Source organism: Pogona vitticeps, chromosome 3 (genome assembly GCF_051106095.1).
Source record: "Pogona vitticeps strain Pit_001003342236 chromosome 3, PviZW2.1, whole genome shotgun sequence".
Taxonomy (NCBI): domain Eukaryota; kingdom Metazoa; phylum Chordata; class Lepidosauria; order Squamata; family Agamidae; genus Pogona; species Pogona vitticeps.
Genome location: NC_135785.1, coordinates 187,605,672 through 187,633,495, shown reverse-complemented (window position 1 = coordinate 187,633,495; position 27,824 = coordinate 187,605,672). Strand labels below are relative to the sequence as shown.

Genomic DNA, 27,824 nt, shown 5'->3' with positions numbered 1-27,824 from the left:
AATGTGGCCTTTCAGATTAACTGGTTCTATGGCACAGAGGGTTTCATAGATCATAAATAAGCGCACAACTACACTGTTGAATTAAAGTGGGGGCTGGTTTTAGAATTGATACACTGTTACCTGGTTTTTGCATCAATGTGTGCATCCTCATGGAAACTTCCCCCCCTCCCATGTCTTGTCTCTATGTTGTAAAAAGACAGGGAGGGGGAGTGTCTCCAAGCCTTCCACTCAGTGAATGCTTCCCTCAGGCCAGAGGAAGGGCAGATAGGTAGTGGTGCCTCCTCTTCACTCTGAAGGCCAGCTACCTTACTTTCTCGAGCCACTGGGAACTCTGCAGAGCTGTAAGGGATAGCACTGTTCCAGAGAGGGAGAATTTCCAGGAAGTAATCAAAGGAAGAAGAATTGAAACTTTTAGTGTAGCTGCAGGAGTGACAGTGTTAACAACACAGCCTGTTCCCAGTCTCAAGGGCTTTTACACTATTATTTATTTATTTATTTATTTAATTTATATGCCGCCCACTCTACCCAGCTAGGCTCAATGTATTACTTTCTAAGCTTCTGGAGGGAAGATTTAGAGGTTTGCCTCCATCAGATTGTCTCTGCCCTATTAATAGTGACAAAGTCAAATCAGTTGGTCATGTACTCCTATATTGTACTTGCTATCAGGATTTGCATATGGAGCTTTTACTTCCTATTATCTGTAAATCTCCCGGGAGATCAGAGGAGTACAGTGGAACTTCGACTTACGAACTTAATCCGCATTGGAACAGTGTTTGTACATTGAAACGTTCGTAAGTCGAAGCAAAATTCCCCATAGGAATGCATTGAAAACCATTTAATCTGTTCTGGCTGTTTTTCGTTCTTATCTAGCGGCGCCGTTTGCAAGTAGAGGCATTAGTTCCCATAGGAATGAGTGCAAAGCCGGTTAATCCATACTCTACCACTAGGGGGAGAATTTTTTCCTTTTTTCTCCTTTTTACCTAAGATGAACTTAGGTCCAAACAAGGGCAGGAAAGGGGGGAAGGGGGAAGGGAACACCTTTTAAACAGAACACTTTTTTCTGTTCATAAGTCGAAGCTCCTTTCGCAAGTCGAAGCAAAATTTTGCGACCGGAGCAGTTCATAAGTCAAAATGTTCGTAGGTAGGGACATTCGTAAGTCAAGGTTCCATTGTATTATGTACAGTTGCTACTCTCTGACAATGCCCCTTATATTATAAGACAAGTGGCCAAATTCTGTGCTGCAGCAATAGTTATTTGTGACCAGAAGTTTGGGTTGCGAGTTTTAGACAGATAATATAATGCTTTTAATAAAACACTGGCTGAAGTTTTACTTATTTTAAAGATATACAATGTTATTAACTGGAAAGAAGAGGTGGTTTTATCATGTTTTTAATAGAAATTTATAATTCTGCTTAATTTCCAAAACTACAATTGTATGTATTTGGTCCAACACCAGGGTCGCCCAGAGGGTCGGGGAAGTGGTGTGGCAATAATCTACAAGGATACCCTCCACTTTTCCAGACTCCCTGTCCCCTTGGGAAATGGTCTAGAGGGCCTGTATTGTGTGTTGGGCTCAAGAGACAGATTGGGGATTCTGTTGGTGTACCGCCCACCCTGCTGCTTACTAACAGTCTCCCTACCTGAGCTGATGGAGGTGATCTCGGACCTGGTGGTGAGGAGCACCAGACTTTTGGTGCTGGGGGACCTCAACCTCCATGCCGAGGCCACCTTAACAGGGGCGGCTTAGGACTTCATGGCCGCCATGACAACCATGGGGCTGTCTCAACATGTCATCGGCCCAACTCATGAGAAAGGCCATACACTTGACCTAGTATTTTCAACGGGACGGGGGGATGGTGGTCCGGATGTGGTGGGTTTATCTTTAACCCCGTTGTCATGGTCGGACCATTTCCTGGTAAAATTTAGACTCTTTGCCACTACTACCCTCTGCAGGGGTGGGGGATCAATTAAAATGATGCATCCATAGAGACTTATGGATCCTGAAGGATTCCTGAATGCTCTAGGGGAGTTTCCAGTTGATATGGTCAGCACTCCTGTCGAAGCCCAGGTTGCTTTGTGGTACAAGGAGATGGCCTGGGCGGTTGACACGACCGCACCTAGGTGCCCTCTTCCTGCCCACAGAGCCTATATGGCTCCATGGTACACAGAGGAGCTTCTGTCTATGAAGCAGTTGGGGAGATGGCTTGAGCACAGATGGAGGAAATAACGCTGCGACTATGACCAAACACAGCTTAGAGCCCATTATGGGGCCTACTGTGTGGCAATACGGTTGGTGAAATGCCAGCATTTCTCCAGTCATATTGCTTCCTCGGTGTGTCGTCCAGCAGAGCTGTTTCCAGTGGCCCAGAACTTTCTTCAGCCTAATGGTTCAGTGGAGGTCCCGGACTGCTCAGTGGCTCACTGTAACAAATTTGTTACACACTTTGAGGGGGGGAAATGCTCAAATTCGCAAAGAGTTGGATTCCACTGTTGATGCAGAGCCTATGGTTGTGTCCAGTGCCCTGAACGTATGTTATAATTTATTGGATGAGTGTCAGTTGTTATGACCTGAGGATGTGGACAGGATGCTTGGATCGGTTTGTGCCACCACCATGGAACTTGACCCTTGCCCATCATGGCTAATAAAGGAATCTGCCAGGGGGGGTTGCACTTGGATCCTGGAGTTTATCAACTCCTCGTTAAGAGAGGGAGTAATCCCTGCCCCACTCCTTAAAAAGCCTAATCTGGAACACAACCGGGCTGTAAGTGGTGCCACCACACGGACTCATATCATCCCGGTTCTGAAAAATTTACACTGGCTGTCAGCTGCTGTTCAGGCCCAATTCAAAGTGCTTACTTTGACATATAAACCCCTAAACAGGTTAGGACCTGGTTACCTAAAGGACCGCCTTCTTCCATATTATCCTGCCCGTCCACTAAGATCAGGCCAAGAGGCCCTTCTGAAGGTGCCATCCCTGAAAAAAGTGAGGGGGATGGCATGCCGAAACAGGGCCTTCTCAACTGTTGCCCCCCCCAACTTTGGAATGCCCTACCTATAGAGATCTGCCTGGCTCCAACACTTTTGGCTTTTTGGCGCCAGGCAAAGACCTTTCTGTTTAGCATTTTAATTAAATAGTATTATTTAGCTGGCCATATGAGCATCAGGATTTATTAATATTAATGTTTTAATGACTGTTTTTAATATGGGGTATTATTATAATATTACCTACTTTTAATAGTTTTAATGTTTTTAAAGTTTTAATATTGTTGTACGCCGCTCAGAGACTGGTAATGGCTTGGGTAAAAAATCTTGTAAATAAAATAAAATGAATGAATGAATGTATTTATTTTATATTGTTCTGGTCTTACTGGTCTTTGACCATAATAAAGTTACTATACCACTTTCTAACAACAACAAAAAAATGCACGCTTAGCTATATGTCTTGTAGGCAGGAGTATTATGACATGTAGTCAAGCCATAACACTTTGAACTCAGCTCAGAAACAGGCATAGCCAGTGAAACTATTACAACAGTGAAATCACAGGATCCCATAACTGGTCTTTAATCAACAGCTTCCTTGGAGTATTCTGGACCGCCTGCCATTTCCAAGCACTTTTCAAAGGCAGATCTTTTTAGAATTTGTCTTATCTGGATTAAACTTCAGTTTCTTTGCAAACCTACTGTCTGATACCAACATCAGACTTTGATTTAGAACTTGAACAGTTTCCTTGGACGTAGAAGGAAAACAGATAGAGTTGGGTCATGAGTATACTGGTGGCATTGAATCCCAGACTCTCCTAGTGGTTTAATGTATACACTGAATACCATGGGGAACTATAACTCTGTCCTCTCCCAGAAAGACATGCACATGGCCCTTTTTTGTCAGCAAAAAGAAATTTTAACACTTTTAGTGTTGCTATGACTGCAACATATTTGGAGAGTTGGCTTACACTGGAGTGATAAGACATGACAAGGCTCATTGGAGCCATTTTAATAAGAATTTTAATGTAATATTTTAATTTTTTCTGCATTTACATGTAGGTGAAGCTTGAATATCTCTGCACCTCTCTTGTGCTATTTTCCACACATAAACATCCTTAATATTGCTGCTGTTAAGATTCTATTGCATGGTACAAAATTTTGGATACAATATTGACTTTGAAAAATGGCAAGAGCTGTGGTCTAGAAACTATAAGATAACAATGGCAACATCTTATAAAGAGAATTTATATAAAATGTTTTATAGATGACATTTATCTTCTGACAGATTGTCTAAGATGTATTCTAATAGGTCAAGTAAATGTTGGAAATGTCATAAAAAACTGGAACTTATTATCACCTCTGGTGGACTTGTGATAAAGCAAAAAACTTTTGGAATGAAATACATACATGGCTTGTTAAAATAATCAAAAAGCATGTAGACTTTAGGCCAGGTATAATAGGTATAATACCAGAAAGTGTTGATAAACAAAATGTATATTTAATACTGCATATTTTAACAGCTGTGATGATTATATATGGACAGTACTGGAAAAAGGAAGGAACACCTACAGATCAAGAAATAATTAAAAAGATATTGGACTGTGCCAAAATGGATAGACTAACACTGAAAATCAAAGGAAAAGAAGATACAAAATATTATCAAACATGGGACTTGTTATATCAATGGTTAGAAGGACGTTGTATAGATTAGGAGTGTAATGTGTATGTTAATTGTTTTAACAAATGATTATAAGCTGTACCCAGGTGGCACAATGTTAAATCAACATGGATGGATTTTATATAATTAAAAAAAAGTGTATAAAAATTCTTTTGCATGGTATGGATCTTTGAACTTTAACATGGACAACTATCAAGAAGTAGTATCTATCTATCTATCTATCTATCTATCTATCTATCTATCTATCTATCTATCTATCTATCTATCTATCTATCTATCTATCTATCTATCTATAACATTTTTATCCCACCGAACTAATAGCAAAGCTATTACTCTGAGCACAACCAAACATAACAATATATTTTTTAAAAAAGCAGTTTAAAACATTGGTAAAGAAAAATTCCAAATTCCAGGACCATGATAAACATGAACCGATGGGTGCAGTGATACAACAAGCCCATCATGGACTTGTTAAATGCTTTATAAGCAGCACGCTTTATGGGCTGCAAAAAATCCACATGAAGCAGACCAAGAGGAGAATATAAGATTACTTTGGGGCAAACTAAAGAAAGGCTAGGGAGAACAACCAGGTCTTACATTGCCTCCTGAAACCCAGTAGGGATGGGGCTAACTTCACATCTAGCAAAATGGAATTCCAGAATGAGGCAGCCACCACAGAGAAAGCCCAGTTATGGGTAGATGACTTCCAAGCCTCTCCCAGGATGGCCACCTGGAACCTTCCTGTATAAGAAGTCTGTGAAATATGGATTTATCACAGGATCCCAACAACTGCTTGGATTGGGACTATTAATCATGAAGTAATATAGCAAATCATTGAAGAAATAAAATGCACATGTCTAAAATACTTGGCTCATGTACTGAAGAATATAATGAAGAAAATATTGTTATGGCTAATCCTTCAAGGTAAAAGAAATGGGAGAAGAAGCACAAGAAGAACTTTCAAGCCAAATAACCATTGGGATGCCATGTAACATCTTTGTTTACAGCTGCTGCATCTGAAGTCAAAATAGCCATGATGATGGCCAGCCTTCAGTAGGAGAGGAATAACAACAAGAATGCTATTGACATGGAAGAAATATCAACAATGCATGCTGGTTAATGCAACTTCTACATCTGTTTTGCAGATTGATTTAAACGAACACCAGTTTAAGGCTTACATTTAGGAACATTCTTACCCTGAAATGATGATTAAGTACAGTTTTTAATTCATGTAAAATACAGTAAATAAAAATGATTTAAAGAAAAAATAAACATGAAACATTTAGTAGCACAGTGAGGCACACCAGTTATTTTGAATGATGTGTAATCTATAGAAGTAGCTTGAGCTCCATCCAGAGAATTGTGTGTGAACTACACTTTACCTTTAAAAAACACACCAGCTTTATACTTTTTATTCAGAGTGTGGCAAATTTGCACTTTGGATTCCAGTTTCAATGAGACAGAGCCTGGACGGTTCTGATACTAATAGTAAAAAAAGTAACGTTTCCAAGTTCCTGGTTTGTTTGCACATAAAAGTGAGTGTTGTTAACTACATATTGAGTGTCTGGCTTTGCTTTAAAAAGAATCAGAAATAAGTTTAGGGGCCTACAACATATCTGCCATCAGGTTTTGGGTCAGTATGTATTCAGATGGATCTAAATGAATGGTTGCACTCTGCTCTGTTGTTTTAAATATGATTTAGTATTGATTTCTAATATAATACTTGTTTAATTGTTTCTAATATAATACTTGTTTAATTCTTTTTAAATATTTGTATACATATTGTTTTTAGCTTCTACAAATTGTCTTTTTAATGATGTAAGCTACCCTGGGTTCTTTTTAAGGAGAGATTCGTCTGGCGCCGACGCTGATGACATTTCGGCGCCAGGTCAAAACCTTCCTGTTCCAGAAGGCTTTTAATTGAAATAATATTAGCTGTGGGTCTGATGGCAATTTTAATTGTATCTTAATTGTATTTTAATTATTTTGTCTTTTACTGTATTGAATTTTAATTATTGTAAGCCGCCCAGAGACCTCTGGGTAGTGTGGGCGGCATATAAATTGAATGAATGAATGAATGAATGAATGAATGAATGAATGAATGAATAAATAAATAAATAAATAAATAAATAAATAAATAAATAAATAAATAAATAAATAAATAAATAAATAAATAAAGGTGGGATGAAAATATTTTAAATAAATAAATAGATGCAGAGCAGCTGCATTAGAATAAACAAAACCATATGCATATTTTCATTCCACCTCACCTTTGCATGTGTCCTTCCATAAATTAATTGTTCTTCTTGCATTAATCTAAACACATGCATTTATTTAAATATATTAAATATTAAATATAGTTTCTTACCCCATTTCTAAGCAGTTTATTTCACAATTAGATAGCATCTTAAATACATGTTTTTAAACTGCACATTGATGCATTTTTATGTTAGAATTCAATAAATTGTTTGCAAAAACCTGGGTAGAAAACAAAGTTCTGATCTACACATTAGTCAAGGTACTATGGAGTAAGTCAGTTCATTAAAGAATTCATTTATAATCAATACACTCTTCATTTGTTTGTCAAAGGGGACTTAACTGTAACTGTCTGCATTTTGCCCATCCTAACTTAAAAAGGAAAGCCTGCAAGAGAGACAAGTGCATTCTGCAAACCATGTTTACAGCACTTCATTAGACTGGAAATACCACAAGGCCTCCATTTAAATCTTCAAGTCCCGATTTAAAAATTCCACAATCATCATCTGGAGCCAGACAGTAATGTTATACTCCTTACACCTCTGTGTGTGTTCTGTACTGTTAACCAGCTTATAGTGCCCGTAATAGAGGTTTAAAGGTCAGTGAGCCTGTAATAGGGGTTTAAAAGTAAGTGAGCTAGTTAAGGAGTGGTTTCACCAGTTCCACTCTCCTAGTGAATTTCCAGCGCTGAGAGGGGATTAAAACTCTGTCCATCACTCTATCCACTACATCACACTAGGAATCTTCTTATATCTTTAGCAAAACCCAGTCATTTTCCTCTGCTTAAATCTGATGGTTAGATCCAATATTACTCCTAAACAGAGTTGTTGGCATCTTTAGGTGCCATCCAGCTGCTCCCAGCTTGTGACAAGCCTATGAATTAGTGACTTCCAAGGTTACTATCTCAAAAATGATAGAATTATTTCAATATGAATCCAAGGCAGACCTTTCAACATCACAGGAATCCAGGTTTATGCACCAACCACCAATGCTGAGGAGGCTGAAATTGACCAATTCTATGAAGACTTACAACACGTTCTAGAACTGACGCCAAAGAAAGATGTTCTTCTCATTCTAGGGGACTGGAATGCTAAAGTAGGGAGTCAAGAGATAAAAGGAACAACAGGCAAGTTTGGCCTTGGAGTTCAAAATGAAGCAGGGCAAAGGCTAATAGAGTGTTATCAAGAGAACAAGCTGATCATCACACTCTTTTCCAACAACACAAGAGGCGACTCTACACATGGACATCACCAGATGGGCAATACCGAAATCAAATTGATTATATTCTCTGCAGCCAAAGATGGAGAACCTCTATACAGTCAACAATAACGAGACTTGGAACTGATTGTGGCTCTGATCATCAGCTTCTTATAGCAAAACTCAAGCTTAAACTGAAGAAAGTAGGAAAAATCACTGAGCTACTCAGGTATAATCTAAACCAAATCCCTTATGAATACACAGTGGAAGGGATCCCTTATGAATACACAGTGGAAGGGAAAAATCACTGGGCTACTCAGGTATAATCTAAACCAAATCCCTTATGAATACACAGTGAAAGGGAAGAACAGATTTAAGGAACTAGATTTGGTGGGCAGAGTGCCTGAAAAACTATGGATGGAGGCTTATGACATTGTACAGGAGGCAGCAGCAAAAACCATCCCAAAGAAAAGGAAATGCAAGAAAGCAAAGTGGCTCTCCAACGAGGCCTTACAAATAGCAGAGAAGAGAAGGGAAACAAAATGCAAGGGAGATAAGGAAAGTTACAGAAAATTGAATGCAGACTTCCAAAGAACGGCAAGGAGAGACAAGAGGGCCTTCTTAAATGAACAGTGCAAAGATATAGAGGAAAAGAATAGAAAGGGTAAAACCAAAGATCTGTTCGAGAAAATTGGAGATATTAAAGGAACATTTTGTGCAAAGATGGACAGGATAAAGGACAAAAATGGTAGGGACCTAACAGAAGCAGAAGACACCAAGAAGAGGTGGCAAGAATAAACACAGGAATTATACCAGAAAGATCTGGATGTCCCGGACAACCTATATATAGTAGTGTGGTTGCTGACCTTGAGCCAGATATCCTGGAGAGGGAAGTCAAGTGGGCCTTAGAAAGCATAGCTAACAACAAGGCCAGTGGAGGTGATGACATTCCAGTCGAACTATTTAAAATTTTAAAATATGACGCTGTTAACATGCTACACTCAATATGCCAGCAAGTTTGGAAAACACAGCAGTTGCCAGAGGATTGGAAAAGATCAGTCTACATCTCAATCCCAAAGAAGGGCAGTGTCAAAGTATGCTCCAACTATTGTACAATTGCACTCATTTCACACGCTAGCAAGGTTATGCTCAAAATCCTACAAGGTAGGCTTCAGCAGTATGTGGACCGAGAACTCCCAGAAGTACAAGCTGGATTTCAAAGGGGCAGAGGAACTAGAGACCAAATTACTAACATGCACTGGATTATGGAGAAAGCCAGAGAGTTCCAGAAAAAACATCTACTTCTGCTTCATTGACTATGCAAAAACCTTTGACTGTGTCGACCACAGCAAACTATGGCAAGTCCTTAAAGAAATGGGAGTGCCTGACCACCTTATCTGTCTCCTGAGAAATCTTTATGTGGAACAGGAAGCAACAGAACTGGATATGGAACAAATGATTGGATCAAAATTGGGAAAGGACTATGACAAAGCTGTATATTGTCCCCCTGCTTATTTAACTTATATGCAGAATACATCATGTGAAAGGCAGGACTGGAAGAATCCCAGGCTGGAATTAAGATTGCCGGAAGAAATATCAACAACCTCAGATATGCAGATGATACCAATCTCATGGCAGAAAGTGAGGAGGAATTAAAGAATCTCTTAATGAAGGTGAAAGAGGAGAGTGCAAAAATGGTCAACATTAAAAAAACAAAGATAATGGCCACTGGTCCCATCACCTCCTGGCAAATAGAAGGGGAAGAGATGGAGGCAGTGACAGATTTTACTTTCTTGGGCTCCATGATCACTGCAGATGGTGACAGCAGCTACGAAATTAAAAGACACCTGCTTCTTGGGAGGAAAGCGATGGCAAACCTAGACAACATCTTAAAAAACAGAGACATCACCTTGCCAATAAAGGTCCACATAGTCAAAGCTATGGTTTTTCCAGTAGCGATATATGGAAGTGAGAGCTGGACCATAAAGAAGGTTGACCGCCAAAGAATTGGTCCTTTTGAATTGTGGTGCTGGAGGAGACTCTTGAGAGTCCCCTGGACTGCAAGGAGAACAAACCTATCCATTCTGAAGGAAATCAACCCTGAGTGCTCACTAAAAGGACATATCCTGAAGCTGAGGTTCCAATTCTTTGGACATCTCATGAGAAGATAGTGTAGGTGATCTTGGTCTTGGTCTAGGGTGATACTTCAGGATCTTTTCTAGTTCCTTCATTGCTAGACTTCCAAACCTCAGTTTTCTTCTGATGTCCGATGGTCTCCATTTGAATTTATGATAAACCTGAAGCAAACAAAATCTAACAATTTCACTTACTTCATTATCAGCATTAAAATGATTTAATCCTTCTGCATGGATGATTTTTGTCTTCTGAATGTACATTTGTGATCCTCCTTTTGTACTTTTTTCAGGAGCTGAAACTCAAATTATTTGTGTCTAGCAAGTCCCATTCATTTCAGTGTCTACTCTCCTGCTCATGTGTCGCTACCCTGTATCTCTCCCTTGTTGAAATCCACTTCCAGACAGTGTCATTACTACACATTGCAGCCTTTCATTTGCAATCATAGAAAATACTGTACAAAGATGGCTACTGTTCTAACAGCACAGCCTTCTAACCCTGTTCCTGAATTTTCCTCAACATTTCATGCAACACTTTTACACCTTATAATGCTCCAGTTCAGCCTGCACTATTCTTCTTTTTTGAATGAGTTTTTGAAAATGACATACAATTTAACTATGTTAAATGAATTCAAGGTTGCTTGAATCATTTTCTCGTCAACATTACCAAAAATTCTGAGCTTTACTTTTTGTAAGGAGGGAAACAAATTCTGTCCCTTTTATCTGAGCACAGCATGGGAAATGACTCAGCTGTACCCTCAATGCCAGTCCCCTCACAGAAGGCATTTGCCAATAAGATGCTATCCAATCACTTCTGGAAATAAGGTGAAAAGGCCATTTCTTTGCCTCTCCTTCTGTGTATTCATGTATTTTTTAAAGTGTTGTTCTCTCTGCTACTTGGCATTTCGATGAGTTTCTCCTGGGAGTGTAAAATGGGGGATTACAGCAATATAGTTCCAAGAATCCTCAGGCATCTGTGACCCAACCATATACCTGTTGTTTTCCAAGATCACATGACATATTGCAATTGCTATGATCTAGGGCTGATTCAAACCTGTTCAAATGTCTCACATTGTTCTTGGGCTGAGCCGGAAGACCACGTGTCTGAAATTCAGCTTCGCCTAAAAGGAGCTCTGTATGCGTAAAGATGACATGGCACAGCCTTTTACCCATGACATGCCAGCTTTCCATCTTGTTGTACAAGTGGACAAAGCAGCAGGATGGTGTCACTCTCTTTCCCTTCTTCAGTAGCAAGGGGTGAAGGGAAATAATGCAGGCTTCACAGCATATCAAATCTCACTGCATGTAAGACTCAAAAGTTCCATCTGTTACTCCATTTCACCAGAAGAAATAATGACAAAAAGAGGACATGTCTATTTCTCTCATGTCTATGAATCAGTTCATCATTTCATTCACTCAGCATATGAGGCTCGCCCTCCCAAATGACAGGATCAACCTGGACAGGTACTGTATAGAATTGGTTTTAAAGGAACGTGTTATTTCAGATCAAAAGACAAACCAAGCACAATCCTGTCTGTTTTTCCCACAGATGACTCACCAGAATCCACCAAAATCTGGAGAGCTGTTTTACTTGATTGAATAAATATTTTTCTACCTTGTCTTTTAAGGCAAACCTTTACAGTGCTACTAATGTTGCAGTGCTTGAAAACAAAACAACTGAATAAATATAATGACAGCAATGTCAGAGGAAACATATATAATGTAATCCCGCCAACTGGTTCAAAAAAGCTTGGTGCTATTTAATATGTAGGGGCCACTCAGAAAGCCACACACAAAAGATCCAAATGAAGTTAGACCATGTGACAAACCCAGACCTACTGGGATCTGCCACACTTTCACTAAGCTGCCACCAACCATTCCCTATAAGAAGTCACACAGACCAGGGATGGATTTTCAACAAATAAAAGAATAAGGTTTATTTAAAACAACACACAGGGAAAATAAAATGATCAGGTGAATAAGATATAGTAACGTGGCTTAGTCTCATTCATACATGCACACAGTTTGGTTCACACAGAACACTTAACTTGAAGCACAGACCCTGAACCTATCAGTTCTGGCTAACCATACAGACACCTGAACCTATCAGGTTGGTACTGACTGACACACAGTAGTACCCTGTCTGACACACAGACTCCCACACCAGCTTCTTCTTCCCAGCTGCTGCTTCTTCTCCCAGCTCTCCACACACGCTCCACATATATATACAGTACAGCCCCTCCTCCTGATGTCCCGCCTTCCACTCCCCATAGGATGGAACTTTCCCTCCAAACCCATGACAGACAGGTAACATCAGTGCTGTATGTAACAGACCAGACATTACTTTTAGCCACAGTATAATTTCCAGTTGAGTATAGAAGGGCAGGTCATAGTTACAAATGCTGTTTTGGAATGAAATCTCCCTTTATAGTGCATTACAAACACACTTCATCAAAGTAATTTGGGGTCTCTAACCTGCAAGATACTATGCATTATCCTTTCATACAGTATACCTGATACAACTGTAGTCTGGTAATCTATACTCAAAAATGAGAACATAAACCCATTTGGCTTTGTTTCCTTCCAGAAATGTGCATTTGGATTCAGAAATATTTGGGATTCATTGAATAATGCCATTATTCAGACAGGTCTGAATATATCCAAATCAGAATTGATAGCTCTGAATATCTGCAATAATAATTTCTAATACTTAGTCTCATTTACTCTAAGTAACATAACAAAAGTGCAGTCCCTTTTAAAATGAGTCATCTAAATGGATTTCACATATTTTAGAGAAGTGGCATCCATATGTATCTAAAGTGAATGAAAAACATGTAGGGCTACAGGAACACAAACACGTTGTAAAAAAACAATCCAGTAATTTCAAACGCAATTCCAGGACATAAATCATCTAATAAGAGAAACACCAGGTTTTCTGCTAACAAAGTCCTTCCCAAATAAGCTTATTTATCTGATTTAGTCAGATGAGCCCCCAAGATATCTAACATTGAAGATAGCCCCATATGCAAGCTAAAGGTACAAGAGTTCACACATTTGTTTGTAACAAAAATTAAAATTTAAACATCTTTACAGATTGTTGGAAATGGAATGTATTCACAGGCCGTTACCTTTTCAGTAGCTCTTCTTTTCGTTTCCAAATCCATCCAGGTGTTTTCCTTTTCTAACATGTCCATAAAGGCCCAACGAATTCCTTCAGTCAACTCTTCCATCTACAACAAACATCATTTCTTGTAAGAAACCAAGACATGTGTAGTGCTTTCAAGCCTACTAGGCAAAGAGGACTAAGTGTTGGATCAAGCTTGTGTGTGCACAGCCAATATAGGTGTCGATGTCTGCGTGTGTATTTACATGTGGCTTAACCAGTTCCAGCTTAATGCCACTAATTGTACAAAGCTAGAGTAGAACTGGAGGCTGAGATGATGTGGACTACATCAGGGTACATAATAAAGTGTTCTGATCATCTCTGGTCATCATCTTCATCTCAAATGGTATTTGTTAGGTATTGAGAAACTAGAGGAATATGGTAGCAAAAACTGCTAGTTTGTCTAGGAGGAGGCAGAGTTGAAGCTGGGGGGGGTCATTTTTAAAAAAAAACACAATTACAAGTCCAATGGGAACTGCACAAAACCACCATTGTAGACTGTATCCTAAAGACTAATTAAAATGTGTAAAGAAAGCTGCTCAATAATATCTGTGTAACAATGGACTAAATGGCAGGTGACTCACCTCCCTGAATGAGTTTTGATATTGACCTAAGTGGAAAAAGAATGCCCTTACTTAATGAGGAAGGAGAGCTGTACCATCTCATTTTTGTGATTCATTACTGTCCTTTAATATCATAGAAGTTGGATACAATATGGTAGTCAGTACATTCATAGCATTAAATATGACCAGTTTTTTCAACAGCTGGGAGTAAACGGCATCCCAGGGAATAAGGTAACTTGAAGAATATTGATGGCAGAGCACTGTTTCAATTAACTTCATGCACTAATGAGATGAACTCCCTGTACTTGGAGGTTGCCAGTTCATATTCTAGCTCTACAATTGGACCCTGGTGTATATTCTGGTTTTTATGCACCAGCTGTAGCAGTAGGGGTGGGAGGAGAAATCTATTCATACCACCAGAGTTGTTATCAAAATTGCTCAGGCGTAGCCAAGTGAAACGCTGCCTAGACTGTAGGTCAAAAACAGTGCTATATTTAGACACAAATAATATCTCTTTGATAACAGAAGAGGGACAAGAAGATATCCAGGACATGAGCTCATCAGTGGCTAAATCTGAAATCACCATACTTCGCATCATTCATTATTTGTTTTGCACGGACTGTCCACTAGGCAAGGCAGTGGGGGCGAATTTTGGCAATGTCTGTGTAGCTGAAACACAAGACTTAATAAGACAGGCAGATGGATGGACAGAGAGACAAAGACAGATAGATGACATTAAAAAGACAAATAGAAGATGCCACTTTTTAAAAAGGTGGGGGGTGTTAACATGGCATGCAGTTTACAATCCAAAACTTTCCTGTGTTTCTTTCAGAGTCTCGATGATTTTATCTAGATTTGTTCTCAAATAAGTGTGCATAAGCTCCAAGTCTATGACTACAATCAGTGCTGGCTTCTCCATTGGGGAAAGCCCCACCAGAAGCTCAGGCTACCCTCAGCCAGCTTCTTCATTAGAGGCAAGGGGACTGTTTAAGTCTCTGTGCCTGAATGCTTCTCTCCCTCTCTGTGTGTTTGTGTATGAGAAAGAATCCTGATGTGTGTGTACAGCCCCCTGGCTCCACCTGCCATTTGTGGCTCTGTCTTCTGCCAGTCAAATATGATGGAGACCAGCCACAAGTGACTACAATGTTGTGAACATACTGAATAAACTTGCATAGGATTGAAATCATCTGTTCAAAGGCTTCTGATAACAAGAGCCCCTGCCAGTCCCAAGAGTGAGGAGTACTGAACTAAGTGAAGCAACCATCTGACAGAAGGTCATAAATTGTCTCATATGTACACAAACACAAATGGTGCTCAGGCGAATTTGTTATAAACTCACATGAAACCATGGAGAGAGTAGTAATGATAGATATTCTGGAAAAATTGTTATATTGTTTACTTATGTGATTTCCCTTTTTAGGATAACTAAGTGGATGTAAGAATACTTTTTCACTCTCTGGAATTTTACCCTTTCCCGCTCCTTACTCATCCCTTCCTTATTCCCCTGTATCCACACCCCAACTCCTACTCCAAATGAAAATAAATAAAAGCTTGGGGTGGGGGAAAACTGATTTTGTAAAAATCTAGTGCCTACATATGACAGAATTACTGAAAAGTTGAACTGGTGAAGAAATCAAGAAGGAAAACAGTTAGCCAGTAATAAACAAACTCTGGTGAAGTGTGTTAAATGAAAGATTCCCCACTGTGCCCCCTTGAGAGGGGCTGGACTTAATGATTCATGGGGGTCTCTTCCAGCTCTGCAATTTTAAGATCTGAGATTCACTAAATGTTTGCATTTACATGTTTTTGCAAGATGGACAATGCAGTCCACGAAGCCAATATTCATGAACGGCTGAGGAAGTCCATAGAGTAAAACAATGGAGATAAATGGAAATACAGTTCTTCCAGGAGTTTGTTAAATGTTATCCTTGGCTTTTTGCTTCACTCTTTCAACAGCAATCAGTCTGCTCAGTGGGATGATTAATAAGAACCAGGTTCCTCATTGGTGTTAAAGGTCAGTGAGCATGAATTTCACATTTTTGTCTTTAGTGTTGTTCAGCGATCTAGCAATTATACATTGTGAACATGAACCGTTAAATGTATTCCTTAGGTCAAAATAAAAGGTAATGATGGAAGACCCCCATATAGAACTAGTTCTGCTGTCAAATCATTACAAAATGGTGCAACAAAACTTTTGCCTCACCTGCAATTCTCTCCTTCCTTCTACAAAGGAAAAGAAAAAGAGAGGAAAGGAGAGGAGAGACACCCAGAAGCGTTTAGTCAGTTTAGTCCCAGTGGAGTTCTGAGTTGCCCCATACCATAGTGGATGTGTCAGGGCTTCCTCAGAGATTTTTTGAGAAGGTGTTCAGTAACTCCCCACAAAAGCCTAGTACCAGACTGAGGAATCAAGTAAGAAACTGGAAGTAGGTGGTGACTGCATAAGTGAAGAAATGAAAAGAGTATCCTTTTGCTGGTAAAGGAAGCTTTGACCTGAAAAACATAAACACATCTTTGCCTCTCTTCTCTCTTCCCCACAAAGCTGCACTACTTCCTACTTCCAGGCTACAGATGGAAGACTATAGAAGGGATGTGGCTACATACTGGTTGAAAAAGCTGTAAAAGTGAGCTCAAGGACAGACCAATGATACAGTGGGAAGTGTGGGGAAAGTGATCCGGCATGCCACCTTCTTGAAAACAAGGGTGATCTTTAGCGTTAGGTTGTGCCTGAAGTAAAGAGTATACTGGCTTGAGACTTTATGTAATCTTTGTAGGGATAAAAGCAGTCTTTTTTTAAAAAAATGGGGGAAATTGCCTATGGAAAGTTCCATTTTCTGCTTCTGCCCATTTAAAACTGTGATTGTTCACATTTTCTGGAAATTGTTTTTTGATCCACTTTATGAGGAAACATTCTCTTTAACAGGGAATGATCCCAAAGTATTCTGGAGCAGCCTGGTACTGAATGGGCATTTGAGACCCATTAGTTTTACAAAAGATCTGCTCCTAGTGGAGAATAAAATTGCTAGAACTGTGGGTTTTGTTTTGTTTTTTATAAGGATTGACATAACTGTCTGCATTTTAACACTCTTCTTGAGAGTGTATCCACAGAAACTGTCCTGACCAATACCTGCATTTCAAAATTTAGTGCTGTACCATTGTTTGTGGACAATATCACACATCTGCTATGACTGTGGAAGAAGCAAACAAATTTCAAATAGTATAACATGTGATAACGTACCATTTCCCTCTTGTCTTCTTGGAAGTGCACATCTACGAACATTCTGCCAGTGGCATAGGGGAGAGCACTTTCCACAGTGTTGACACATTTGTCCCATTGAGGCATTAAGGAGGTTGTCCCTTGGGTCACCTGGTTTGATTTTGAAACTGATAAATCATGTGTTTCCTTACAATGTACTGAGCAAATTCTGCAACCTATCTCCATCATCCCTGTTTTGTCCAAAAAAACCATGCTGTTGTCAAATAACTGCCAAATAACTACCACTGATGTCAATACTTAGCTACAGCAATTCTAAAATAAATTCTGAACAGTATTTCTGACACTCAGAACAACTGTTAACTGGCTGGGACTAAGTCATATTAGGTGGGACTAATTTGTTTTTCACGAGACACTCATTCATTCGTGCTGTTATATTTTGTGTAAGGGGGGCCTTAAGCCCGCTGATTGTTTTGGACTACAGTTCCCAAAATCCTTTACCACTAAGAATTCTGGATGGGACCACTGGGAGTTGTAAGCCAAAACATCTGGAAGATTAAATGCTCCCCCATCCTTATTTTAATAGCATCTGATATATGAACATGGACCACATGAACTCTCAAGTTACTAGTCACATTTTTGACACAGAAATTGATATCCTTAAAAACAGTAAGTAAATATGTCTAGAGAAAACATACAAAGGAAAATGTTTCATGCTTATTGCCTACTTGAGGGTGGGGTACCACAGATAAGATGATACAAATAGCTGGGAGATTCTTGGACACGTAATCAGCACAAGTATCTTTTCCAGACTTAGTCCCTGCCGTTTTGAATTAATCTCATTCCCCATAGCAGTTATGGCCATAGATTTTATATAGTCTGACCCTGTCCCACCTTCTGAAGTACCTCAAGAATGTCAGATCATATGTTGGCCAATCAAGTCAGACACAACACACCAGAGCAGAGCTTAGGAATCCTAATGATACTTCCACATGAGAAGAACTCCACTCAGTTCATTACAAATTCTTTCTCTCTGCTTCATATACAAGCATGTCCGTGAAAGATTACATTAAAATATAATAGTATTTACGGCACCACATGTTTTTGTCTTGTTTTGTGTTTTTGGATTTTTCTTGTTATGCAAACTACCAGAGAGTGAAAAATTATCAATGAGTGAAAATCATAACTTTCACAGACACAAGATACAGAAACAGGAGAAACAGATACTTGGAGGCAGAAAAAACCAACATTTCTAATTTCCTTCATATAAAGAAGTGACATTAATATTCAAACCTATGCTTGGATTCAAGTCCTTGTGACCCAAGAGAGGTTAGGAGATTATGTTCTCTGACTCGTATAAAAGCTTCTAATTCACATTTCCTAATTGAAATTGCAGTCAATTCAAGGAAATTGACGGTCGCCTGCTGCCAATGGTTTTATGGGCACTTGTGACAGACACATTGATATAAAAACTCGCACTTACCCTTGAATATTCCAGCCACCTATATTGAAAACGTCGGCTGAGACTGAACAGTCTTGAATAAACCATTCTCCACACAAGATAGTTGGCAATAGTCCTATCAATGCAGACATATTTTTATGACAATTAAGCCCATGTCTACTAAGAGACAACTGGCTGATATTAGGAATCAATGCATGAATGGATTTTTTTTCCAAGCCAGTGCACTACCTGCCAGAGTAGCAGCTTCAACCTCAGAAATAATGCACAATGATTGAACTAACAAACATCTATCAAATGGAAGAGAATGCACAATGGCTACTATTTGGTCTGTCATGGAATGATGGGGTTTGAGCCACACTTCAACCATTTTATCTCCTGGAATGGAATTTGCTATTTGATGCTTTTCAGAATGCAAGTTGAAATAAAATGGTTGTATCTACAATCTGTGCATGTGAGTTTCATGGCTCGGTTGGGTTTTCAGCTGGGATCTCCAAATCCTACAACGACACTCTAACCTCTGTGACACAGTACCTCCTTGTGTACCATGCAATGCTCCTTGTCACCCTTAACTAGATGACTACATAATTTTAGTTATATGTCATGAAGTCAAACCCAATTTTGCAGCAACCCTAACAGGGCTTTCAAGAGAAATGAGATACTTAAGGAGTGGTTTTTACCAGTTCAATACCCCCACTGAATTTCCATAATCAAGAGAGAATTTTAGCCCTGGTCTCCAACATCGTAGTCCATCACTCTGTCCATTATACCACACTGAGTACCCGACTACATCATTAGTGATGGCTTTAACTGCATATCCAGTAATCCAGTCAACTTCTATAAATTTATTGGGAAAGGGCACTGATATTCTTTCACTTCAGGCAGCAAGGTAAGGCCGCACCTGGAGTATTGCAAACAGTTCTGGTTGACACACCTCAAAAAAGACATAGTGGAACTGGAAAAGATGTAGAAGACAGCAACTAAAATGATGACTGGGCTCGGGCACCTCCCTTATGAGGAAAAGCTACAGCATTTGAGGCTCTTTAGTCTAGAGAAAAGGCACCTGAGGGGGGACATGATTGAGACATATAAAATTATGCAGGGGGTGGAATAAAGTGGAGACAGGGAAGCTCTTTTCCCTCTCATGCAATACTAGAACCAAGGGACATCCCTCAGATTGAATGTTGGGAGAGTGAGAAAAGACAAAATAAAATATTTCTTTATCCAGCATGTTGTTAGTCTGTGGAACTCCTTGCTACAGGATATGGTGATGGCATCTGGCCTAGATGCCTTTAAAAGGGGATTGGATAGATTTCTGGAGGAAAAGTCGACCGCAGGTGGATGGGAATGTATAATCTCCAGGCTTAAAAGGAAGGTACCTCAAAATGCCAGATGCAGGGGAGGGGTATCAGGAGACAATTATCTAGTTATCTCATATGCTCCCAGAAGATCCAGTAGGGCCACTGTGAGATACAGGAAGCTGGACTAGATGGGCCCTTGGCCTGATCCAGCAGGGCTCTTCTTATGTTCTTATGTAAAATGTCTGGGATTGACCAGCTCTACTCAATTTTAGGTATCTCCTTGCCTCCCCACCTCCACACACTCGCACACTCAAACATCAGCTCATTCCAATCAGTTTCTTAACCCCCTGTGCAATAGTTTCAGGGGGCAGGGCAGGGTGCTTCTGCTAGCTTTATGGCATGCACCTACACCTCAATCTAATCCATTGTCTAATAAATCCATAGGTTTATTGTAATTATTGTCCTAGAATCATAGAATTATAGAGTTGGTGAGGACATGGGGAGTAGTCGGGTACTCAGTGTGGTATAATGGACAGAGTGATGGACTACGATGTTGGAGACCAGGGCTAATGCAATACAAAGAACACCCACAGTTTTATTACATGTAATGTAATGATGTCTGATCATTATTTCCAATAGTCTAAATGTGAAATATGAAACATCTACAATATGAAAAGGATCTCCAATGTTCAGGGAAGTTAACTTTTTACACTACAACCCTTCTGTTTGCATGGGCGATGCAATGCAAAAGCTAACTTTCCCAGTTATTGCTTGATTAACTTACTAGTAACCTGTACCTGCAATAAGGACAGCAAAATGTCAAAATGTGCCTGCGTGAAAAATGGGCTCATATTTGTCGATATGCAAAAACTCCAAACTACATAAATCAGACAAGTAAGTTTAGAGGGCCATTAATATCTCTCTAACAGAGAACGGGACAATTATTGTATCAACTAATTTGAAGATGATCATGTAAGGACAGATGCATCCAGGTCAAAGTAAACAAATATATCTTTCAACAACAGAAATTTAGAGGGGGTTTTGTGTGTGAAATTTCTATCAATGCTTTTAATTTGTGCTTTCAGAGCTATTGGTTAAGAAAATTAGAATAAGCTTGTTAGAGTATATGTGCAATATCTCTTCATTAATATTAGATCTGGAAGACAATATCTAAGAATAATACAGAAGACTGATTTCTGTATCTCTTGTTTACAGCACAGATAAAATGTGCCTTTAATAAGTTAAGCTCCTTTTCTGTTGCAGAAACAAATGAGTGCATCTAGCTAACTTTTGGCAAAATTTCTCCTCCATAATTTTATAAATATTTGTTAATAAAAATTTCATGCACAGAAGTCTTGGCAAAATAGCTGTGGGACCACAGGGGGTAGAGAAGGAAAGATTAACCCTTTCCCCTCCTGTGATCCTGAAAAGAACTATTTCCTTGAAGCTGCCATTTGAAATAGAAAGGAAGCATCTACTGTCATCTAATAAGCCTTTTTTTTATTTGTTGACTTGTACAAACCAATGAATCTCAGGGCTTATCTAGATACAACATTTATTCCTGTAAAAACACTATGTTTTGCACTTATAGTTTTGGTATGTTTCCATCATCCATATGATGCAATGCTTGGTCCAATTTGCTGTGATTAACACTGCAGCCCTAAATTTTATATAATTTTTAATAAAATTTAGGGCTGCAGTGTTAATTGATTAATCTTAATGATCAATCAAAATGTGTGAGTCAGTCAAAACAAGTCCCCATATAACATCTGAACTGGCTAGGCCCCAGAAATGTTCAGAAAATAGTGTTTTATAAGGGTTTTGGAAATCACAGCAAATTGGATTTGTAATTTCAAGGAGAGAGAGAGAGAGCTGTGAGGAAATTATAGTACAATTTTAAAAAATATAACCTGTTTCCTGAAAATAAGACCTAACCTGAAAATAAGCCCTAGTATGATTTTTCAGGATGCTCCTAATATAAGCCCTACCCCCCCAAATAAGCCCCACTTAAGTTAAACCCCGCTCTCCACCATTGTGCAGCACTGTATGGCAACCTGAAGAAGATGACATTACTGTAAAATAAAACATCCCCTGAAAATAAGCCCTAATGCATTTTTTGGGGCAAAAATTAATATAAGACCCTGTCTTATTTTCGGGAAAATGGGGTATTAGAAAGTGTACATTCAATCATAAGATTATATTCAGTATATATTCAGTCATAAGATTATCATTATAAAGCCTTTCTCAATGTACACATCCCAGGGCTTGGAAAAGTTACTTTGGGAGCTACAGTAGCTGGAACTGCCCACCCAAAATGACCAATGACCACGCTGGCTGGTGGATTCTGGGAGTTATAATAACTTTTCTAAGGTCTGTCACATCTCTTTCCAAAAATAAGGAAATATTCATTTCCTGGGATCCCTAGCAATAACTACCCTTGTTCTCACTATTCCTACAACTTTCTTTGCATAAGAACCAATGAACAGAAGTAATTTTAAGGGCCTTGCTATAGCTTGAAACCTGCTGTGTAAATTTCTGTGTTAATATTAAATTGCTGGGTAGGCAAAGAGCTGAAAATTGTACTGAAAATCCAGGAATTAAATTTTTACTTAGAAAAATACAAAGCGAACTAGAAATCCTTACTTTTTCCTTTCACTTTCCAAGATCCTGAACAAATCTCTGAAGTACTGGGGTACACGAACAATCACATTCTCTGAAGCATCTATATCCTTCAGTTCAGGATAGAGTTTGGTGTCAATCACCTTCTTGATATACGCCAGCCAGTCAAACTGAAAGAGACATCAAGGCTCAACTCCTCTCTCTTACAGGGTCATGGAATTAATTACGTACCATTATCTCAATGGCTTAAAAGGTTTTTTTTACCTAATTTCAAAGTGAAAGTTTGCTGCACAACACCCCTAATATTTGGAGGCTTCAATAAAAACGCAGCTGTATTTAAAATAATAATAAAGAACACATGATTCTATTAATTTAATTCAGATTGCCTTCTTATGCACATTTGAAGCACCACTCAGTACGAACGGGTACTTATGCGGTCTTATCAGGCATCAATGCAGCCATTTTTCAATTAGCTTCAACCAACCTGTGGGACCATGACACTAAGTTCTGAAATGTTCATTTTGTTGTACATAGATTCACTGGTTCGATTCTCATGTGGGATCATTATCTGCAAAAATTAAAAGCAAATAAATATTATTTCCACTGAAAAATCTATTCCTTGTCAACAACCATAAATCTGTTAACCCCTCTTTGTCAGAGGCAACAATCCATACATGGCAATAGGTTATCTGTTCTGGAAAGCTGGACACCTCTAGTCCCCGAAGTAAGTCTCTGGTGTAGTGGAAGGTGATTCTGCTGGTGTTGGATACTGCAGTAGATCACTGGATAGCAAAATGTACCACTAGCTCTTGGGTAATGTATGTTTGCTATGGGCTACTGCTCCAACTAAACCAGCCATCATTGATGCTGGCAGCAATACTGAATAAAACTGCACACACGATATGTCTTTTGGGTGGACCAACAAAATTCACAACATTAGTGAACCTGGTTGCCTGTTGCCTGTTGTGGAAGGCATAAAGAGAAGGATGGGCTGGCTTGTGTTTTTAGTAGAAATGTGAAGGAGCTCCACAACTATTCTCCTCACCCTGTAGGAGGGTGGGGCATTATGCTCCATTTTGAACAATAGACAAGAAGGTCGTTGTTGTGCTAAGTTGTGCAAACGGATTTTTTAAAAAAGCTAACATTTCAACGCAAACAAAACAACTAACATAAAAGGGCAATAGCTGCTGTTTTACCATATGGACTTAGAAGGCTGAGAAGTACCTGAAGATGTGCTTGTGCCCCTTTTAATGATCAGCCACTATTCTGTTCTTGCTCTGTGTGTGCGTGCGTGCGTGCGCGCACACACGCGCGCGCACATATGATTAGAACAGAGTCCTAAAGCACCAAGACTGGAGAACAAAGAAGTGGAGAATTGCATCCAGTAAAACAGCCAAGGGTTACTGTTGTAATTATAAGCTGCTCTTATTCTGGCTGGAGATAAAGGGGATTAAGGAGAAGCACTGTCTTCTCCTTTTTATTCCACGATTGATAGGAAGGAGCAACAGAAACAGAAGTGGCAATGCAGAGCAGTTAAGCCCACTTAGAACACACACACACACACACACACACACACACACACACACACACACACACACACACACACACACACACACATTTTCTTCTGAAACTTTGGAAAGAAGCAGTGCTGAATGAAGGCATAAAGCCATGCCTATCACTCCAGAAGTGCCAGCTGCCACAAAGGCTGATGACATCCCACATTTAGAAAGGCACTAACCTCAGCTATTTTGACTTCCAGCTTGAGCACAGACTTCATATCCAACTCTGCACGCGACGCGTTGGCACCCAGAAGCACTGCGGTGTCAACCATGAACTGGAACAGAGCATCTCTGTACTGCAGCAGAATGAGAATGTGTTATTGTTACATCTACCCAGACCCAAATGCCCTAAGTAAATTAGAGTTGGCATATCTACAGCATACAAATAGAACATTGTTGTCTTATTTTCCCATTCAGTTTCAGTAGTACATTTGTCATACTATGGTGCTCCATGTTAGTTATCCCTAGGAACCATCTTTATTACCAACAATGGTTAGAATGTCCATTTTGCTTACAAGCAGGCACAGAGAAAGTGGATTAAACAGACTTCTGCTCAAACCAATCAATCATTACAGAAGGTTCAAACAGCAAGAGATCTCTGGTCTTCAATCCAACTAAGTTTAATTATGACTAAAATCAGGATGGGACATGATGGGAGCAGCCTTTTCCATCTATTTGTATTTCTAGAGATAGGAAATGTTGGGCATGGTTAGGACTACACCTCCCAGAATCTTCTAGCTACCATGTCTATTTTTAAACCATAGTTTACATTAAATGGACAAGATTGGATTGCAGGGAGTGGTCCAGAACTGATTATGAACAGTTGGGCTGGGAACAGAAGATCAATAGTGGGAAAGGCATCATTGCATAGATGATGCAAAGATGCATATGCAATGCATCATTGGTTGGTTTGGAAGATTCATGCTTCTGATCAAGAAATTAACAATACTGTAAAACAAGCACGTGGAAAGAAATTGTGTAGAAATTGCTTTTTTACTTAGGATATAATTTACTTAGCCTGTGACAAAGTAATGCTCACAGATTTAGCTTCTGTGCTGTTGTCCAGGTAGTCTTCTCTTGCTGATAGAGACAGAGATGCTTGATCTAGCTGTTAAAAGTATATAAAAATACAACAGCCAGAGTTAATATCAATTACAAATTCATACCAGCACTTGAGCTGCAATCTTATACCTACCTTCCTCAGAGACAGCCCCACTGAAGTCAGTGGAACTAACCTCTGGATAGACATGTATAGAATTGTGCTTCCAGTATAGTATTAAAAGATTAGAAAAAGGCATATTAAAAATGTTTAAGTATTTATAACCATTAAATGACTACAGCCTTATAAAAAGTACCATTTTATAATGATTTAGTTTTATATTTAAATACTCTGTTTTGCCTTCTTGAGAAAACCAACTTTTATAAAATACTCAGGAATTTAGGGATTCTACCATATTCCCACCCATAAGACATAAATGAGATGCATTACATATGATCTGGGAATTTGTCTGATCCTTCAGTAACTAAGCAGAATACTAATATCTACTTTCTGTAAATAAGGTTGGTGTAAATCAAATTAGAGAAGAGTTTTGAATACCTGAAGGAATAGAAGTACATACATTGCCCTGACATTCAGTCATTTGCATTTGTACATACTAATAACAGTGATGTTGTTGAACATAGTGGCAAAAGGCTGACAGTTCTTGTCAACAAAATTAGCTGGAAGGTGCATAATTATGAGTTTGGTATAGTTTTTTACTTCTTCATCTGAGTGGTGAAGGAAGGAATTATTTGTTTCCACTACATGCAATTATTTTGTTTGATGTTGAATTAAATCCTCACTAGATGCTCTAGCCTTCCTAGTATTACGATCACAAACAGTCATCAGGGTGCTGATTGTGATACTGTTCACTCCCTGGTGTGTAGCAGAGTCAAACTGCGAATAAAGTGATTGTATCACATGAAAAAAGAAGTAAGATCACATATTGACATCAGCAAGACTCGCGATCAGAGAAAAGTGGAGGAATTTGCCCAAGCGATTGAGGAAAGCCTTCCAGGCCTGACTGATGCAAACGCACCTGAACGATGGGAACATTTCAAAAATGCTGTTTATAACACCAACTTGTCCACATTTGGCAAGAAAACAAAAAAGACGGTGGACTGGTTTGAAGCCCATTCAGAGGAGTTGACGCCAGCCATCGAGGAAAAGAGGAGAGCTCTAGCAGCATACAAAGTCTGTCCTAGTGAGTACAACTTACAGGCTCTTCGAGCTGCTCATAGCCAAGTCCAACAGACTGCCAGGAGATGTTCCAACAATTATTGGCTTCAGTTCTGCTCTCAGATACAGATAGCAGCGGACACAGGTAACATCAAGGGAATGTATGACAGTATCAAGCAGGCTTTAGTTCCAATACAAAAGAAATCTGCTCATTTGAAGTCTGCTACAGGCGTGATCATCCAGGACAGAGCATAGCAGATGGAACGCTGGGTTCAGCACTACTCTGAGCTATATTCTAGAGGGAATGCAGTAACCGAAGAGGCATTAAATAACATTGAGTGCCTGCCTGTCTTGGAAGAGTTGGACAGTGAACCAACTTTAGCAGAAATAAAAGTGGCCTTGGATTCCTTCACCTCCAGCAAGGCACCTGGGAAGGATAATATCCCTGTAGAAGTGTTGCAGTGCTGTAAAGAGATCATCACCACTGAGCTGTATGAAATCTTCTGTCTTTGCTGGAGGGAAGGTGAAGTACCACAGGACATGAGGGATGCAAACATTGTCACATTGTACAAGAACAAAGGCAACATGGGTGACTGCAATAACTACCATGGCATCTCTCTACTCAGCATTGTAGGGAAGCTGTGTGCTCATGTTGCGCTGAAGAGGTTCCAGGTGGTTGCAGACAGAATCACAGTGTGGATTTTGAGCTAATAGATCCACCATTGACATGGTATTCTCCCTCAGACAGTTGCAGGAGAAATGCAGGGAACAACAACAGCCACTCTTTGTGGCCTTCATAGATCTCACAAAGGCCTTTGACTTGGTTAGCAGGGATGGACTTTTTAAAATACTTCCCAAGATGCGATGTCCACCCCGACTCCTTAACATCATCAGGTCCTTTCATGAGAAAATGAAGGGCAGTGTAGTTTTTTATGGCTCAACATCAGATCCCTTTGACATCTGAAGTGGAGTGAAACAGGGCTGTGTCCTCGTGCCGACTTTGTTTTGGATCTTTTTTGCTGTTATCCTGAAGCACGCTTTTGGAACTGCAACAGAAGGTATCTATCTCCGGACTAGATCAGACAGAAAGCACTTTAATCTCTCTAGATTGAGAGCAAAGACCAAAGCCCAGCTGAAATGCATGCAGGGCCTCCTCTTTGCTGATGATGCAACTGTTATTGCCCATTCTGCTGAAGACCTCCAACAGCTAATGAATCATTTTAGCAAGGGCTGTCAAGATTTTGGATTAACAATCAGCCTGAAGAAAACACAAGTCATGGGCCAGGGCGTGGATTAACCTCCCACTATTACCATCTCCATGCAAGAATTGGAGGTTGTTCATGACTTTGTGTACCTTGGTTCAATGATCTCTACACTCTCTCTCTAGATGTCAGGCTGAATAAACGCATTGGCAAAGCAGCCACTATGTTCTCTAGTCTCACAAAGAAAGTATGGCTTAATAAGAAGGTGACAGCATATACCAA

General features: G+C 39.5%; 1 protein-coding gene and 1 long non-coding RNA gene across 2 annotated transcripts in view; one reads left to right on the top strand and one right to left on the bottom strand.

Annotated features, from left to right (window-relative positions):
• Nucleotides 1–6,587, top strand: part of LOC140705716 (uncharacterized) — a 452,706-nt gene extending 446,119 nt beyond the window's left edge. Inside the window, exon 3 of the long non-coding RNA XR_012085190.2 lies at nucleotides 6,507–6,587. This is a non-coding gene — a long non-coding RNA (uncharacterized LOC140705716). The remainder of the gene's footprint in view (nucleotides 1–6,506) is intronic.
• The window catches only part of PHEX (phosphate regulating endopeptidase X-linked), a 153,833-nt gene that overhangs the window by 72,641 nt on the left and 53,368 nt on the right, over nucleotides 1–27,824 (bottom strand). The window contains exons 6-12 of the mRNA XM_072994286.2: nucleotides 25,162–25,230; nucleotides 24,302–24,418; nucleotides 23,048–23,131; nucleotides 22,588–22,733; nucleotides 18,668–18,761; nucleotides 17,209–17,337; nucleotides 13,376–13,477 (exon numbers count right to left, since the gene is read on the bottom strand). Of these exons, the coding sequence (XP_072850387.2) occupies nucleotides 13,376–13,477; nucleotides 17,209–17,337; nucleotides 18,668–18,761; nucleotides 22,588–22,733; nucleotides 23,048–23,131; nucleotides 24,302–24,418; nucleotides 25,162–25,230 (741 nt within the window). The remainder of the gene's footprint in view (nucleotides 1–13,375; nucleotides 13,478–17,208; nucleotides 17,338–18,667; nucleotides 18,762–22,587; nucleotides 22,734–23,047; nucleotides 23,132–24,301; nucleotides 24,419–25,161; nucleotides 25,231–27,824) is intronic.